Raw genomic sequence first — 19,405 nt, forward strand, 5'->3', positions numbered from 1 at the left:
TGTTGTTCCCTCAAAAACATTGCTTAAATTTAAATATCATATTCATGCAATAATTAACACATATTATTGTGGCTGTAATTAAATTATGTGAAAAAGATATAATTTTTGGTTGACTTTAATTTTCCAGGGGTGGGCCACGGTCCCCCTTGCCCCCCCCCCCTTCCCGGATGCCCATGAGTCTCCGTGTCACTGATTGCACTCATTTCCGAATCACTCTCCTGGAGGTTAATGATTAGATTTTGCACCCTTGGTGTCTGTACTACGGGTGCTAAGTTTTGAGAGTGACATTATTTAAAATAAAAAGAACACACGGAACACACACTATCGCACGAAAGGGCTGTATTTAATCTTTTCACAAATTGTTCTTTGTGGTTCACGAGTGAACGATAAGCAAGCGAATAATTTTACACCGGCCTTGCTACGAAAATGCTGAACTCAACTGACCCAGACTTTCAATGTTTGAGAACGCCCAGAACAATGAAGGGTCATTGTTTATATCGAGACGAATTTAACACACACAGTTTTCCCTAGACACAACAACTCAGCTGCGTCAACACGGTGGCAACAAAAAAAACAGGCTGAAGGAAATGAAAGGTTTTTCCTTTGTTTCTTCAAGGAACGATAACTCCGGCTGTAGGCGATGGAAATTCATGGGATTTGGACAGTCAGGTTCAAAATGTCTTTCCCCATCTTATGATGAACCTTAAAGTGACGTGTTTCATGAAAACTTCTTGCGCGCTAGAAAAATACAGAACACGGCTTTTAACTTCCGCGCCGCAGTCTCCTAACTGTACAACGTTGCACTCCTGCCATTGGTTGATCGCCACGCACACCCTCTGCATGGCCCCACCCGATATCGCTTCTAAAAGCGTGCATCCTATAACATGTGATGTTACACATTAATATGTAGTACTTGTTTCATCCATTTTCAATGAAGGTGTTTGATTGCACAGGCAAAGACACTTCGGAGTTGTAACAACCAATTAACTTCAATTGGAATTTTTACCACCCATGAGAGTGTTCATGACTGTACATGCTATTTGTCTCTTTCTCTCTCTCTCTCTCTCTCTCTCTCTCTCTCTCTCTCTCTCTCTCTCTCTCTCTCTCTCTCTCTCTCTCTCTCTCACACACACACACACACACCCACACCCACACACACACACACACACGGTGTCATTTTAATGGTGCACAGGGTCCACTAACATTATTCTCATTGGTGCGTTGTTTACGCGCTACAGTCATTCAAAAAAGCCCATTTTGCCACCTGGATGCTGGCAACCCAATACAACATTTGATTGCATCTGTGACATAATTTCCTGCTATGAAACAGCATACGGCAGTGTTGCAAGGAACACACAAATTTTGTGAAAAATGACGAACTACTAACCACATTATGAGCTGTAAAACGAAGGGAGGAACACATCCAGTAGACATCCAAGGTAACACAGCCAACCAGCCAGAAGCCCAGCAGTCATCGCAGGGGAAAGGGGAAATGGACCAACGATACGAAAAATGATAGAAACACAATGTTTTCCAAAGGAGATGCTAATATCGGATTTTGTCTTTTAGCCTACATGTTATCAACTCAAAATTTTTTTATTGGACTTACAACTTACACCTGGGCGTTTATGCCCAGCTACATGTAATATATTTGCAAATCTCATTGTAAGTTTGATATCTACAGGTTTGTATATCCATTTGTCCTGATACATGCATTGTGGTATTGTGGTGTTGATAATGGAAGTATCCATGTTCACGTTAAGACTAAAAGCGTACAACCACAGTAACAACAAAATGAATGAGCAGGGAATATACTGCTATGTTCATTACATATTACATGTGAATCCGGTGTAGATAAAACACAGGAATGTTAGTTGTCGGAGAGCTTGTTTTACTACTACTTGTATCCCTGTTCTTTCAACCATTTTTGACCCTTGCTGCGTAATGCCCTGAATATACTTTACATTACATGTTACTTACCTTTGGAATTTTGAGTTCTTCAATTTATACTGATCAGTGTGTCAAAGACAACCAGTATCACAAGGATGATGTGGATAGACTAAACTGTAGATGCCAACTTGGCAATGAGCTGAGAGACAAAATCCAATATTAACACTTCCTTTTGAATACATTATTTTTCTACCATTTTTTGTATCATTTGTTCATTTCCTATTGGGTTACTGAATGTGTTTTCTCATTTTGTTTTACGGTACATAACGTGGCTGTTTGTAGATATGTCGTTTTTCACAGAACATGTAGGTTCCTGGCAACCCTGGCATGCACCACTTCAGGACAGAAAATGACATCACAGATGCGATTAAATGTTGGGTTGGGTAGACAGCCTTCAGTCGACACAACAGGCTTTTTTGAATGACTGTTGCACTGAAACAATGCACCAATGAGAAAGACGTTACTGTGAAAAGTTGTTTGTTTTGATGTCTTCGATACGTTTCTGTGGTCCGTGAGCACTATTAAAATGATATCCTGTATACACACACACACACAATATATTAAATAGTCTGAGAAAAGTAAAATTTTCTTGCTATTAATCTCATCTCTATGTAATAATTTAAGGAGTTTGATTACATACTATATTTCTGAAATCCAAATATCTTGTATAAAAAGTACAGTACATAATTTATCTATTATTATGTTTCAAAAATGAACATAAATGTAATTCATGTTAGAGAAAATGGATCCTCATAGTAGTACCAGTTTATAGTTGTTTGCTACCACATAGCATGGCCATATTTAAAGGAGGGGGGAAGGGGTTAGGTTTAAACACCCCTGAAATGACTAGCACGTTGGATTAATCCAACTTCAGAAACCAAAATCGGAAACTCATTCTCAAATGCTTCTTCAATTTTGTACAAAACCACAAAAGGGAGGTAATGTTAACAGAACCATTTCTTAATAGAATCAAGCAAGAATTTTCAAAGTTTGGATTTCCTGGAACTAAAGAAAAGCAAGTTTTATTCTTGATATCACAGCTCACCCATGACCCTTCCAGTTTCAGTTTTTCATATATTCTTTCCAGCATTGTCCCTATTTTAGACTGAAAATTCCCTCATTGTTGCCACCAAATTCCCTTTCTGGCCTTTTAATTATTTTTCTTGCTTAATGCATTTTAATCCCCTCTTGGGAAGTTCCAAACTGGAAACTCTGGCTTTGAAACATGTTATGCTAACCCCCTCTTCAGTGGCGAAGCGTGGCATTTTTACCAAGTCATCGCAAAACTTGCCAAACGTCAACCAGGTCGGGGGGGGGGGGGGATTACTACATTGAAAATGATGATAACAGTATTTGTACATGACGTGTTAAGTAGAGATGGCTAAATCTATTTTATTTCTACGGAGTATATGATCGTAAAATAAAGAAGACAAAATTTTCTTCATGAATTCTACCCGAAAAAATGGAAAAAGTGTTAAACCTCTCTCTGCGAAATTCTAATTGCCTCCGAAATCTGGGTAGTAAAATTTCCGAATCGAGATTTAAAATTTTCCGGAATCCAGATATTTTTGGCCATCCCTGGTGTAGAAGTAAAATATGTTAGGGAAAAGGTTCTGTCAGAATAAGTATGTCTGTCACCTCAAGAACAAAAATCTTGATCAGTCTTGTCATTCATAAGCATAGTAAACACAAAACAACAGGAAGTACTTCGTGTTTTGTAAAGCAAGAACATTTATTTTCAAAATTGATATTTGAACCGCAGGGCCATAAAAAAAAAGGAGAAATACTATGAAGGATCTAGAACTACTTTTTAAATTTAAGTTCTTTCTAGCACTAACCGTAAGGAAATTTATGCTCTTGCTTACTTACATTTTTGCTAAGCACCATTACTTTCATGTAATCTATGTAAGTCGCGTTGTGATGCTCTTCAGTATGTGTTTTTTTCTTAAAAATAAAAGCGTTGCATGCTTTACAATGCTGGACATTCTGAGAACACTGCCGTGTTTGTAAACAACGGGACTGGAAGAAAAAGGTCTCTTATCCGCATCTCCTGATGACCAGATGCCTCGCCTCTGTCCCTCTTTACTACAGACATGACACTGACAGTTAAACATAGAACTGTTTCTCTTCAAGAATATCTTTGGTTTTGTTTCTGTTCATTGTGGTGGTTGATGTGACAAAGCAGACTACTTTTGTGCCTGAAATAACGTCCACAATAATCACAACTATATGGCATATGGCCTGTATGAAGTAGTGTGTGATTTCTCAGATGGGCTCCTTGACGAAATGCTACTCCGCATATTTCACACCTGAATGGTTTTGCTCCAGTGTGCAGTGTGATGTGTGTGATCAACTCAGACTTACGACGGAATCCTTGTCCGCAGATATCGCAAACATATGGTCTGTTAGCACTGTGCATTATAGCATGTGTTTTCACACGACCTTTGGATTTAAAAGTTTTATTGCACACATTGCATGTAATAGTTTCTTTGCATATATGAATGTTAATAATATGACTTCTAATGCATGCCTTGGAATAGAAGCATTTACCACAAATGTCACATTTGTATGGTTGTGTTTTATAATGTTCATAGTTCATGTGCTTTTCAAGTCCCTCTGAACTACTGAACATTCTGGAACAAAGTGCACATCGAGTGATACTTTTCAAACCACGATGCATTCTTAAATGTACTCTCAACCCTGCATACTGAGCAAAGCGTTTTCCACACACATAACAAACATATTTTTTGTCACCTGTATGTGTTCTCATGTGACTTATGAGGTACGACTTATTGTAAGCTTTCCCACAAAAATCACAAATTAATTTCTTATGGGCCGAACACTGCATTACTTCTTCCTCTACAGTATCCTCTTGGTTATCTACCTTTGATTTGAAAATTGTGACAACTTTCCTGCAGCAGCAAGCTGGTTCTTTCGTATGGATACGATTAACATGAGCGTTAAGATTACTAGTGGAGAAGAATGTTCTCTTGCAAGTTTTACATGAGTATGTCCGTCTGTTGTTATTATCACACTTTTCCAAATGCTTAACCAGCCCATAACTTTTATAGAAACACTTTCCACAATAGGTGCATATGTAAGTTCCTTCAGTGGCATGGTTCCTCACATGCAATCTCAAAGACACTTTACGATCAAATTCTTTGGTACATATTCCACAGAAAAACTTATCACCCTGCTCACGTGTCGAAGAGATTATATTTGTAAAACTGTCCTTACAATCTGCAGTTGCACAGAGTTTCTTATCATCATCACCAACTGGCTCAACTTCTTTCGCAAAAGTGAGCAATGAATTTTCCTCAGCTTTACATGAGATCCCACGTGTGAAGACAGAAGCCTGAAATGACACAAAATTATTCAGTTTCTACGTATATGCTGACTTAAAAGCAATAATGCCTAAGTTCTGTCCTGCATCAGAGAAATATAATTTAATATAATGCGAGACATGAAAATGCAAGCTTCATCTCAACACAAACAGGTACAGCTCTTTGATATCAGTGTTTCAGTAAAGTGGGCTGTTACTGTTCCCATGAGTGACACTAATAGTGCTGATAACAATGAAAATATCTCTCATACACCACAGCAATGAGAGAAAAGATTCGGTAAGCACAACCGCAAGAGTATTATTGCACATGTATTTAGGTTATTTTAAATGTTAGCTGAAAATTCCAGAAATGGCAAATACGATTAACATCAAACAAGTTAAAAAGGACATAGATAATGTGGAAGCATTCCTAGGAAATGAAGCCCAATTCCATGTACGGGACATTCCACGAAATGTAGTCCTACTCCATGTAAATCACAAAATGATTTAATATGAAATTTATCATCGTCTTTAATTGCATGAAGGCTTATTATATGTTTGTGATTGAACATAATTTGCACATTTCACCAATAAAAGTTTGCATCTGCAGCCCATGTGCTTCACAGACAAATGAAGTAAAAATTTGCTATATTTTTAGTGTTACACTGTCGATGCTTTTCATGCATTCAGCCTGTGCCATCATACTCAAGTTTTTTGCACTTGTTAGCAGATACGTACAACAAAGTACTTCATAAGTCTACGAAATCAGTTCATTATGAATATTTTAATCCAATCTCATGTCAAGAACCTTACACACGTAATGCTGGAATGCCGCATACCATGAAAACACTACAACTGAGGGAAAATAGAACCATATTAAATAAGTTTGATAAGATAGTAGTGTGTAGGTCTGCTTTTAGTTTGTATGGTCTTGGAAGATATCCAACTGCTGACTTTTTCGAGGTTTAAAAAAATTAATGTTACGAATTCTGCTCAGTATTTTAAATGTTTTGTTCCTTAAGTGTTTTTGTTGTTATTTTCTGTAATAATGTAAAAGTATAACATATTATAATTTGAGGGGAGAGCATCAGCTCAACATGGAACAGCACCCTGGCTATGTGGGACTGCAAGGCACATTTTTGTGTCCCACAGTATACAAGTTGCACAAGTAAAATATGTTTGTGAAATGAATTTGTACATTGAAATCATTCATATCTGGGAATCACTCATGTTTTTTGTACAGAATGTGAGGTGAACAAAATTGACGCAATAATAACAGCAGCAGATACTAAATGAAAATGGAGATGAGCAATTTGCCAAAGAGAGAAGAAACTATAAAAATTTCATATTAGTGTCCACACTGTAGAAAACTCGGGAACATTAATGTAGACTCGTGAGAACTCTGTGAGTCTACCCAATGCACCTCTAGCCCTCCTGTCTTCATGGGCATCCCGAAGGGAAGGCAAGGAGGGAGGCATGTCCCCACCCCCGGAAAATCAATGTCCACTTAAAAAGTACATATTTCACGCATTATTTCATTTCATTCACAGTAAGTTATGTTAATTATTGTAAGGGCGTTGAAGGAACATGAAAATTTCAGCAGAAGCAGTGTTTTTTGAGGGGCCATTACTATTATGTGGGAAAATATGGATCCTCTGCCCCTCTGAAAAAAAATTATTTCCCCTCCCTGGAAAAAATCTTGCATATGCCCATGCCTGCCATGCTCTCTTTCTCTCTCCCAGCATTTCCAGTGTGTGTGTGTATTACTAATGCCTGTGTCTTAATTTTGTGTGTAATGTAATGGTGTGTGGAATTTTTGGGGACTCTTTAAAACCACTTTAATCTATAAAATTTTTGGGACATTTTTTTTCTTTCTGTACTAACCTAAATATTTTTCAAGTAATTTTTAATATTTACTGAAACTTATATTTCATAGTTCTCCCTCTCCCAAAGTGGACTTCTTTCTGTCACTTCGAAATGACTGCCTCAGCGTGCGCAAAGAAACATATGGCGACAGAAGGAACATAGGTAACTTGAGCAGGTCAGAGGATCAAAAATGGCATGAGATGAACCCTCCAATACAGTAAAAACTTCCAGAGCTAAACTAACAACATTGCAGTGTATTTCAGCAAGCCAGATTTCAAGATGAACCACATATCTTACAAAAGAATATATATTGGGCTGACCCCTCTTACAATGCTAACCTTGCTCGCTTTGAATTACACACATGCATGCCAGAGTGCTGTTTTCACAAATAAGGCAAGTTACCAGTGCCGGATCTACAATCCGCAAAACCCCACAGTGCAGGGGGGGGGGGACAAGTAAGCCTTTAGGGGGCCCTCAGCCATTGACATAGTACAGGGTTCGAGTATGTAAAAAATAAACGCAGTTACTCTGGGGTGCAGAAAGGAGTACAATATATACAGGTAAAGACAAAGATAAAGTTCCCTGTGCATATAGCACTGTGCCATGAAGGCACATTTAGGGTATGGGGGGGGATAGGGCCCCAGATATTTTTGATGTCTGACATCTTGGAGGTGATGTGATCAGCACCACTGTCCGGCTGCCGTTAACCCCCCCCCCCCCCTTCCTGGGTACCATTTGATTTGAGACTGCAGGTTGGGCCTGGAGCCGCTTTATGCAGAGACAAGGCCGGAAAAATTCCGACCTTAGATCACCCAGCCTGGGTGTCCCGCGTGGCAGTCAGACAGTCAGACTAGAATCAAATCAGGCTAGAATTTCACAAGAAATGCAGTGGTGAAGGTTTCTTCAACCTATCCTTAACCAGGAAAAAGTTACAACTGCATGATTGTAACAAATGTAGGCTATCATTTTCCAGGTGTGAAAAGACAGTCATATACATATCACATCACTACGGGTGCCATAACAGGGGGCAGGGGGGGGGAGGCAGGCCCCTCCAGTTCTCGTTTGGCACCCCTATAAGAGGCCCAATGTATAACTTTCAACATATTACATAACGTTTGCACATAACAGGGGGGAAATTACACAGAAGTCTGCTCTGAAATGGGCAGAATTAATAATGTGGGACTATCACTCAGTTTGAGTGTCTTTCTTATGCTTGTGCACACCAATGTAGTTCCCCCTAAGCCTAACCTGTTTCTATCATGACCAATTGTAACCAGCCTAACTTCTTTACTTTTTATAGGGGGGTGTTAAGGAACTTTTGAATCACCCTGTAGACCCCTTGTATGTGACATTGTCAACATGAGTTCAAGAATTGTACAAACATACACCCCACATATATATACAGGGTGTCATTTTAATGGCGCACACGGACCACAGATTCGTATAGAGGACATCAAAACAAACAACTTTTCCCAGTAACAATTTTCTCGTTGGTGCGTCGATTCGACGCTACAGCCGTTCAAAAAAGACCGTTTTGCCGCCTGGATGCTGGCAACCCAACACAACATTTGATCGTACCTGTGACGCCATATCCTCCGGCGAAACAGCGCACGGCAGGGTTGCAAAGAACACACAAATGTTGTAAAAAATGACAAACTACCAACCACATTATTAGCTGTAAAACGAAGCGAGGAACGCGTCCAGCAGACCGAACATCATAGCCTACCAGCCAGAAGATCAGCAGTCATCTCAGGGGAAGGGGAAATGAAACCAACGATATGAGAAATGGTAAAAAACGTATTCAAAATGAAATGTCAATGTCGGATTTTGTCTCAGCCTACATCTAAAATATCAAGAACTATAAATTTTATTGGACTTACAGCTTACACGTGGCTGTTTACGCCCAACTACATGTCAAATATTTGCAAATCTCGTTGCAAGGTTGATATCTACAGGTTTGTGTCCAGATGCCATGCGGTACTTTTGTGCTGATAACGGAAGTATCCGAGGTTCACGTTGTTACATTACGACTAAAACACGTACAACCACAGTAACAATCTAATGATGAATCAGTACCGAATATACTGCCCTGTTCACAGATGCAGACTATTACATGTGTATCCGGTGCATAGATAAACACATAATCGTCTTAGAGCTTGTAGTATTACTACTACTTATATCCCTGTATTTTCAATCATTTTTGCCACTTACCTCATAATGCTCTGAATATACATTATATTATCTGTTGCTTACGTTTGGAATTTTGAGTTCTTTCATTTCTGTTTTGTCATCTGTTCAGTGTGTCACAGACAATTAGTATCAGAAGGACGAAGTGGATAGACTAAATTGTAAGATGCCAACTTGGTAACTAGATTTGCAAATATTTGACATGTAAGCTGAGACAAAATTCGATATGACCACTTCCACTTGAATTTTATTTTCTTTCTACCATTTTTCATATCGTTTGTTTACTTCCTGTTAGCTTACAGAACGTGTTTTCTCGTTTTGTGTTACGGTACATAATGTGGCTGATTGTAGCTATGTCATTTTTCACAGAGTATGTGTGTTCCTGGCAACCCTGGAACGCATCGCTTCACGACGGGATATGACGTCACAAATGCAATCAAATGTTGTGTGTGGTTGCCAGCATTCAGGCGGCAAAACGGGCTTTTTTGAACGACTGTAGCGCCGAAATGACGCACCAACGAGAAAAATGTTACTGAGAAAAGTTGTTTGTTTTGATGTCCTCTATACGTTTCCGTGGTCCGTGGGCGCCATTAAAATGACACCCTGTATAATGAGTTTGTGTGTGTGTGATAGTACGTAAGCAGAGGGGGGCCTTTGGTAATATTTTGTGGGGGGGAGGGGGGCAAGATTTGTAGATCCGGCACTGCAAGTTACCCAGGCATGCTGCAGGTATAAACTGAACTAACACACATGAAACACCAATCAAAAGCAAAGGAAGAAATTATAACTAACTTTAACAAATAACTTAGGATGTAATAAAATTTATACAGCAGCATACATCATGATCATTACAAGAGGAGATGAAACGTAGTACGTAACTTTGATTTTTTCTTAATGCATACACTTACAATGAAAAAAAGTACAAATTACATATATCTTTAATATGGACATGGTAAGGTAAAGTTCCCAATTGGGGATGTGGGGGGTAGAGCTCCACACATTCTCAATTATGGTCATTTTTTTTTGTGTGGGGGTGAAGTGATCAGCACCATGCACAGGCTATCTTTACCCACTCAGGTACTCATTTATTTGAGGTTGGGAAAATTCTGACCTTAGATTACTCACCCTGGGAATCAAACCTAGGTCTCCCACATGGCAGTCACGTGCCCTACTGACTATGGACATAGTATACTGCATCATTTGGTACATGGGTCATTCATGTGAAATCAACCAAGGAAGAGGCAATTTTGAAACTTACATATTTTGATTCCTTCGAAATTTGGCACACTGAAAGGGGCATCTGAGGTAGGAAACTATAGAAAGTTGCAGATCAGTATCTTTGGTATTTACAAGTTACAGGGGTGCAAAATGGGCAATTTTGACCATTTTTTCCTCAATATCTTGTTAACTTTAAATTGCAATATTTCGGCAATCAGGGCACCAATAGAAGTGATTCAGACGGCACTGGAAAGGTCTTGACAGGCTCTTTACCATGAGATATTACATGCCTATGCCAGGGTAAAACACAATTGGAGGTGGTGTAAAGAGAAAGGTGAGTGGAGAATATTACATAATATAGAACTGCATAACTTGTATTCATGTCAGATATTATAAGAATAATCAAATCAAGAAGATTTAGGTGGGCAGGCCATGTGGCACGAATGGGAGAGAAAAGAAGAGTTTATGGGATTCTTTTTGGGAAACCTGATGGTAAGAGACCAGTAGGAAGGCCAAGACGAAGATGGAGGGACAATGTTGAACTGGACCCAAAGGAACTCAGTAGTGATGGAAAAAAAGTGGATAGATCTTGCTCAGGATAGGGACAAATAGAAGGCTTGTATTGTTGCAGCCAAAAACCTTCAGGTTTAAGAAAGCTAGAGAGTTAGTTAGTTAGTTAGTAAAGAAAATTTTGGTAGCCATTTTCTCAAAAATGGGTATTTAATCTCATGTGAAAGAACCCTTAAAGACCTTTCCAACACCATCTGAATCACTTCTATAGATGCTGTAATATGGCAATTCAAAGTTAACAAGATGATGTCAAAATCCCTCATTTTGCGCCCCTGTAATTTTGGAAATACAAAAGATATAGATTTGCAACTTTGCATACTTTCCTACCTCAGCATGCCAAATTTCAAATCATCAAAAAATGTAAGCTTTAAGACCTTGTTGATTTTACATGGAATTGCCCATATTTGGTTTATATTTGACCAATGGCCAATGAAGTGTTGTACAAGGCCTGTTCAAAAAGAAACCAAACTCCTTTTTTAAAGTTTGTATATAAATTTGAAGAGAACCAACATTGGCGGTGCCTAGCGGTGTACTTAGTTATTAACTTGGCCCAGTTTCAAAACCATTGCTAACCACAGTAATGCAGTAGATTGTGTTGAGTGCAGGTGTGTTGAGTGCCCACCGTGATTTTCAGTTACCCTACACTGAAGGAACTGGAAGGGAAGTGCAGCGAGTGTGTGAAATTGCAGAAAACTTTCAAAGAGACTTACGACCTGTTACATGAAGCTTATGGCGAGGAATGTTTCAGATCAACACAGTGTTACGATTGGTACAGACGTTTAAGATCAGGTTGAACCTCCATCGAGGATGAAGAATGAGTAGATTCCATGTTAAAATGATGTTAATCATGTTCTTCGACTGCTAGAGAATCGGAGTTTGTGTTGCATGGTTCCATGGTGAATGCAGCGTTCTACGTTAATGTCATGCAACGATTACAAGAAAAGGTGCAGCGAAATAGGCCACAGATGTAGTAGAACAAGTCCTGGGTGGTTCATCACGATAATGCATGGGCTCAGTCCTCACTCGTTATCCAGAAGATTTTGTCAAAGCACCAGGCACTTGTTGTCCCACAACCGGCCTACTCCACTGATTTGGCACCAACAGACTTCTTCCTCTTCCCCAAGTTTAAATAAACCCTCAAAGGTCACAGATCCAGACAATAGAAGAGTACAAGGGGAATTCGTTACAAAATACACAGGCCATTCCAAAACTGAAGTTCCAGCAGGCATTCCAGGACTGGAAGAAACATTGGGAGTGGCATGTGCACAGTGGAGGGGAGTACTTTGAAGAAGACATGTAGAAATAGCTGGTTGATATTACCATTTTCTCAATTTTGTAAAAGTTCGGTTTCTTCTTGAACATCCCTTGTATTTTCAAAAACTAGTTCCACAGGAAATAAGTTTTGTATCGAACCAGGCATCCCTTGATTACAAGGTTACAATGTTACCACTATGCCATCAGGGAGGCCATGCAAAGATTTTGAATCTAGTCCTTAGTGAAATATAGAGTAGTTAAGATTAGCGAACAATTACATTCAAATTGCAAATACTTACATTGTTTCCTGATCTCTCTATAAGAATTGAAGAGTTCTTGACACACTGCTCTTGAAATTCAAAACATTCTTCTGCTTGGTAAATGCAAGTGCTGCACATATAAAATGGAGATTGCAAATGCTGACTTCTCTGAAAAGTAACAATATTAAGCTACAGATATGGATAATAGTTCAAGGAATATTGATTGAGTGTGTTCACTGGAAAATTTGGTTATGATAAAAATAATAATGCCACCTTGCACATTTGTAAACCTCATGGAAATCATTTAAGGGGAGACTCCAGTGGTATATCAGTTACAATTCAAAAAATATGGCCATCATTTTATAGATAAGGCTGTATTTTTAATACATTTTCAACAGGTGTTGTGGCATACAAAGTGTAAAGGTAAAAAAAGTAAAGTGTTCCCCTGTGCATAGCACCACGCCATGAAGGCATATAGGGGGTGTGGGGGTAACGCCCCACACTTTCTTGATCCGGTCGTGAGTGGGGGTGATGTGATCAGCATCACGCCCCTGACCGCCTTTACCCCCCAGGGTTTCCCCCAGGTACCCATGCTATTCGACGCTGGGTGGGCGCCGGGGCCGCTTCCACCGTTAGAAAAGTTCCCGGATTTGAACCGGCCGGGGATCGAACCTGGGACCTTGAGCATGGTAGTCAGACGCGTTACCGACTGAGCCACCGCGGCCACCCATACAAAGTGTCAATTTATATTTTATTTTAGATATTCAAATCAATGGAATGAGTTTAAAATATGATTACTTTGAAATGTAATCTTCCCGTACACAACATTGAAAATGGATTCGTCCGTCCACAAAACCCTGTTCCACTGCCGAAATGTCCATCCCCGGTACATTCGTGCCCACCGTAGTCAATTGCCTTTGTTCAACATGGAAAGGAAGGGTTTACGTTTCACCTTGTACACTCGGTAACCGCATCGCTGTAGGTAACTGTGAATGGTTCTGGTTGACACTTCAATGTGAAAGCGTTCTCGAGTCCACAGTCATAATTCGGCCACAGAAACATGATTGTTGGTCTGGATATAGTGCCTAAATATCCGTAGGTCACGCACTCTTAGCAGGCGTTTTCAACCGGGGGCCTTACCTGGCTCTGTAGTACCCGTATTTTGGTGGTGTTTGATGATGCAGGGGACGGTTGACTTGGGTAAGTTCAGTTGGCGCCCTATTTCCCGTTCACTGAGTCCATCCCGTTGCAACTCCACCACTCTTCTCCTCACGGTGTTGTCAATAGGTTTGCCCCTGGCCATGGTGATGATGCGCTGCGGTTCCTCGGTGCACAGAACGCGCTTATATACGGCGGACTCCCTTATCGTGTCCGTGACGTCATGCTTCCGTCGAATGCGCCACTATCTGGAATTTTCCGTATGGGTCTGGTGCCTGGTCGAAGTTCAATGTCACGCGTATAGTTCCCCGTTTTCGTTCTTTACGTGACCTTGGGTGCAACATGCTGGGATCACGATTCTTGCCTCTTCACACACCTCCTCTTACACACATGCGTCAGTTCTGCGGGTCACCCATTCCACCGCCTATGGCTCTGTGCATTTAATCACGTATTCCTTTCTGGTCGAACTTCATTGTCACCAAGGTTGTAGAGTGTTGTTTTCCAGAAAGTATTAGAACTGAAGAAAAAGAAGGCAAGTGTGACAATCCTTTGCATGGAAAGTACAATCATTTAATTGAACAGTTAAAAAGAAAAACGTAAATTAGCAAAAATTAATGGGGAAAAGATCAGAGTTGCCAGTTTGATTAATAGCATTTCGTCAAGAAAAAATATATGTGATGAACTGAGGGTTTCTGATCATTTCGTGCGAGTAGGAATGTAGTAAAAGAACAAAGAATTTTGCATGATTTGACAAAGAGAAAGAGTAGGAAACTGGAGCTGACACCACCAACTGGACGTGGGTACCAGATAAATCAAAACCTTTGGAATGAGATTTTGTAGATCTTCAATTGTTATACCTTGTAATTTTAATTTCTGTTAAATCCTACGTTACTATATTTTCAACCCAACTATAAAAAAGAAAAAGAAAATTATTATAGGTATACTACATGAAGTTTAACTTTACACAGCTATGTCACAAATGACGTCACATATGCTACCTCATATTGGCCAAAACAAGTTGCATCTAAAAGTTGAGATTTTTACTATGAGTTAGGTTCAGGCAGGGCTTCCTCCATGCCAAATTTCAGAATTTTTTAAGAGGACCCATCTGAGATAATTAACCATGAAAACTGTCAAAATTTCATAAACACCCATGTTTGAGCCCATGCTGAAGAAAAGGGTTGCATTTCTAAGCACTGCAGACCCCCTGCAGGTAGGTCTACACATGAAAAGAATTTCAAGTCTTAGACTAAACCCCTTCATTAAAACATTAAAAATCCAATGTTTTAACTAGTTACCCCAATTTGACCTTTTTTTTTTTTTTTTTTTTTTTATTACAAATCAATTTTGAGCGAAACATAATTTAATATCATAGAAAGTTTGCTTCTATAGCAACAAAATGAATTTTGTTTTAAGTCTCTAGGTTTAATGGTTTTTGTTATATTAAGTTCCGTAAACTGCTATATGAGCAAAAAAGCCATGTGCCATGTTGAAAAAATGACTGCCCCAGGAGAACTAAAGACAATATTTTTTTTTTACATTGGTTTTGAGGTACTACTTTACCATTGGGGTGACACCTATAAATAATTTATTTCACACTTTTTTACATTGCTAACGTACTATTCTGGAATGTGGAACATTTCTGTGAAATAATGAATTTCTAACAAAAATAATGTCTATTTCTTACATTTACGAGTACTTACTGTTACTCGTTATTTTGATTCTGTAACACACATTATGGCGATAGCGTACTGGTTCATCGCGTGTTGTGAGAGTGTTTTGTTGATTTATGCTATGTTGCATCCTTGTTCACCGGAAAATACCTACTTTGGTGCCCGGATTTGAAATTATGCTAATACCTCGCAAACCATTGATGTTAGCCTCACAAACCATTGACGTTAGCCCCCAAAACCATTCACGCTAGCCCCACATACCATTTTCCGTAAGGTTAGGTTAGGTTAGGCAAGCATAGTTAAAAAAATAATTAAAAAATTAAAAATATTCAACACGTCAAGTTCTAGTGAAAACACGGCGAGTTTGAAACACTGACTATGGGGTTTACGTCATCTAACACACAGAACATTGTGCTCTTGTGCAGAAAGCAAATGGCGGCAGCAGAAACAGAGATTTTCGCAGAAAACAACATGCATTCACATTAAAATTGATCAAAACTACATTCACGAACTTCCACAATGCTACAGAAAATGATTTGCGTAAGTAGTTTCTCCTGTAAAAAGTGAGAAATCCGTCACCCCTATAATAAAGTGTTACCAGTTTTGATATCTACAAACAAGTACAAACTATGTATGTACTAATTATAAAATCTTTCTAAAATGCTCATGCAACTGATTATTTTAAAATTTGTTTTCTGACATGGAATGACCCTCCTACATTAATTCCCACTAGTGTACTAGTGTACGACTAGTGTACCACTGTGGCCAGATTGGTTAGCACATCGCGCTGCGACGCCAAGGGTCCCGGGTTCGAATCCCGGTCGGCCTTGGTTGTTTGTGAATGTCCATTCATCAATTTTATCATTTCATCACTCATCCCCATCTTCGCAAATTAGCCAAGAGGCACAAAACGCGAAGTAACATAAACTAAATCAATCAATCAAAGTCAAGGGAAATTACATTGTCCATAGCAAGCCCACATGCTTGCATAAGGTAATTTTTAAGTTATTTTTTTCAACATATATAACTTTTTTTCGAAATCCAAACAGCGCTCATTACTTCAAGGAAGGTTCAAATTTTGTGTGACAATGATTGCCAAAATTTTATGATAACTAGTCTTCCTGCTGTTGAAAAAATAAAACAATCTGAACTGCCAAAAACAAAAATAATTGTTGCCCGTTGGGGATTACGGATGCTTAGAAGCTATCTTTCAAATCATAATGTTTCTAGTACAGTTACTCACAATGTTGTTCGTACAGGGCAAACGTATCAACAGAGTTGGGACAACCTGATTTTGTCCGATTAAACCAAAATAAACCTGCACGGACCAGATGGTGTGACCAGTGTGGAGGAAGGCATATTCGCAGGACAATGCTGCCAATACAACGCCTAAGGTAAAACATGGTGGATGATCCATTATGATCTGGCCCTGACTAAAGGAGTTGGGAAAATGCAAGTCATTGGTGGAATCATGGACAAACATGTCTGTAACGATATCCTGAAGAATAATGTGAAAAAAGTGCCCAGAAAATGGGGTTGCCACGTGTCTTCACATTCCAGCAGGATTACAACAGCAAACATACTGCTCAAGTCAAAAGGGACTGGTTGATTTTGTATGTACCAAAGCAGTTGAAAACACTAGTTCAAAGTTCAGATCTGAATCCAATTGAGCATTTATGGACATTTTTGAAGAAACGTGTCCATAAACATGAGTGCAGTCAAATGAACATCTGCAGAGGGCAGTCACTTTAGAGTGGGGGGGGGGGGAGATCAGCTCACACATCTAAAAGACTTTGGTTTCTTCTATGCACAGGCGATTCCAAACAGTTATTAAGGCCAAGGGTTATGATTCTGCCCATTAAATTGTCTCATTTTGTAACATTTTTGTTTGTTTTTCTGCTTTCATTGCAACTGTACAAACAGAAATGTGACATCAAAAATAGCATGTTTGTACTAAAATATAATGTTCTATCGTCATTAATAAGGTTTGTAGGGGAAGAAACGATTGTAAATAAATCACCGGTAATGTAAACTCGTTCCAAATCACCATACGTGTTATAATTACATGTAAGGAGAATAGCTAATTATTGTAATTTTTTGTTTCGTTTACTCTCACACTTCATCTGTACGAACAACATGGTGAATAACTGTATATAATAATTGGAATTTTTTTAACTGTGTTACTTAGGAACTCCAAGCCTCAAACTTACTTCCACAATCGTTTCAGTTTCTCCAAAACCCTTTCTGGCTAGAATTTACAATATAGAGAAAGTCTCCAATTTCGTTAATTTTCGGTATACTAACTAATTTTGACCTCCTAATCACGAATCTGTTGTAAAAAACCGGGGGTCACGTCTGGAAATTGTACAAAAATTGTTCGTTAGCGCCAAAAGCCATCCATGGGTAGCCCCACAAACCATTGACGTTAGCCCCAAAAACCATTGTCGTTAGCCCCAAAAACCATCCACTGGTAGCCCCACGAACCATTCACACGAGGTTAGGTTAGGTTCCATTAGCACTCATTTCACCCCTAAATTCATCGAAAATAATAGGGATCGTACTAGAATTGAACATCATAAATCATTTTCTTGTAAAACAACGGCGTAGTTGGACACAATGACAGGAGATTACATTTTTGTTCGTAAAACTACGCATATACACATAGCCTATATATATAAAAAAAATTCAATCGGCTTTTTTTTCAAATTTTCAGACGTGACCCCCGTTTTTTTTTCAACAGATTCGTGATTAGGAGGTCAAAATTAGTTAGTATACCGAAAATTAACAAAATTGGAGACTTTCTCTATATTGTAAATTCGCTCCCACTTTCTAAAACTCCTATAAAACTTGCGAAAATCATTAAACATTCGGATCTGTTACCGTCTGCAGTTATATTTCTTATGTTGGGAATCGGTAATAATAATACCATAGAGTAATTTATGTGAATTACTCTAAGATAGTACTGTTTCTTACACATCGCATACGTTACTATAATACTCACACATTTTATTACTTATTCATGTTAAGTAATGCAAACATACTCACCAAGATTGGTATGCATAGTTTAAATTTATTTAAGAGTTCGTATCTCTTCACATCGGTACCAATCATATTAATTACAGCAAAATGCGATAAACACACTAAACACTTTCTTCCATCCACACTCATATTTGTTTTCAAAGTAAATCATGCAAAACTGATGTACTGGGTAAACATAATGAAAACAGCCATGGACAATTTGCCGAGTAATCCATGTAAAACAACTGAGCAAGTGGCAAATTGTCCACCCTCATGATGTTCATTCTTTCATTCTGTTTTCCTTTTTCCGCAACGCTGTAGCGACCTCCTTGGCGGATAGAGAAACGCGCTACGACTCCAGGGGTTCCGGGTTCGAATCCCGGATCGTAATGTATGTTTGTGTTCGTCTGTCCTGAAAGGAATGAAATTGTGAATTGAATGAAAAAAAGTGTTATGAGTGAATGAAGTGTGAAGGGGGGAAGGCGCCGCACAGGGGATAAAAAAAAAGAAGTCGTAACGGCGTCTGACTGTCACGTGGGAGACCCGGGTTCGATTCCCAGGGTGGGTGGTTTAAAGTAGAAATTTTTCCGGCCGGTGCCCGCATAAAGGGTCTCCGTGGTTCAACCCGTCCTCAAATCAATGGGTACCTGGGAGCAGGCATATAGCCAGAGGGAGGGCTGAAGACACCCTCGAAATCCTACAAATATCTAATTTAAATAGTGTATAGTGGTAATTAATTTTCTTTAATGATCAGGATTAAGGATCTTTAGTAACGAGTTTCTACGTACCACACACTATGGTAACACTGAGAAATTCGTCTGCAGGGCTTCTACCCACCCACCACTTTTCACCTTTAGATCGATGTCGGCTACGAAAAGAGATGAGCCCCTCCAGAAATAAAATTCTGGATACAGGCTTGCCTGGTCGTA

At 39.1% G+C, this 19,405-nt stretch overlaps 1 protein-coding gene across 1 annotated transcript; it reads right to left on the reverse strand.

Moving 5' to 3' along the window:
* Window positions 1–4,014: 4,014 nt before the first annotated feature.
* Window positions 4,015–18,656, reverse strand: LOC146004689 (uncharacterized). The gene is made up of 3 exons (XM_083143630.1): window positions 18,504–18,656; window positions 12,667–12,795; window positions 4,015–5,305 (listed from the first exon to the last, which is right to left on the reverse strand). The coding sequence occupies exons 1-3, from the start codon at window positions 18,624–18,626 to the stop codon at window positions 4,079–4,081; spliced, it is 1,479 nt and encodes a 492-aa protein (XP_082999756.1). The 5' UTR covers window positions 18,627–18,656; the 3' UTR covers window positions 4,015–4,078.
* Between the last annotated feature and the right edge of the window lie 749 nt (window positions 18,657–19,405).

The sequence above is a fragment of the Lepisma saccharinum genome, chromosome 22 (assembly GCF_977018435.1).
Source record: "Lepisma saccharinum chromosome 22, izLepSacc3.1, whole genome shotgun sequence".
Taxonomy (NCBI): Eukaryota; Metazoa; Arthropoda; class Insecta; order Zygentoma; family Lepismatidae; genus Lepisma; species Lepisma saccharinum.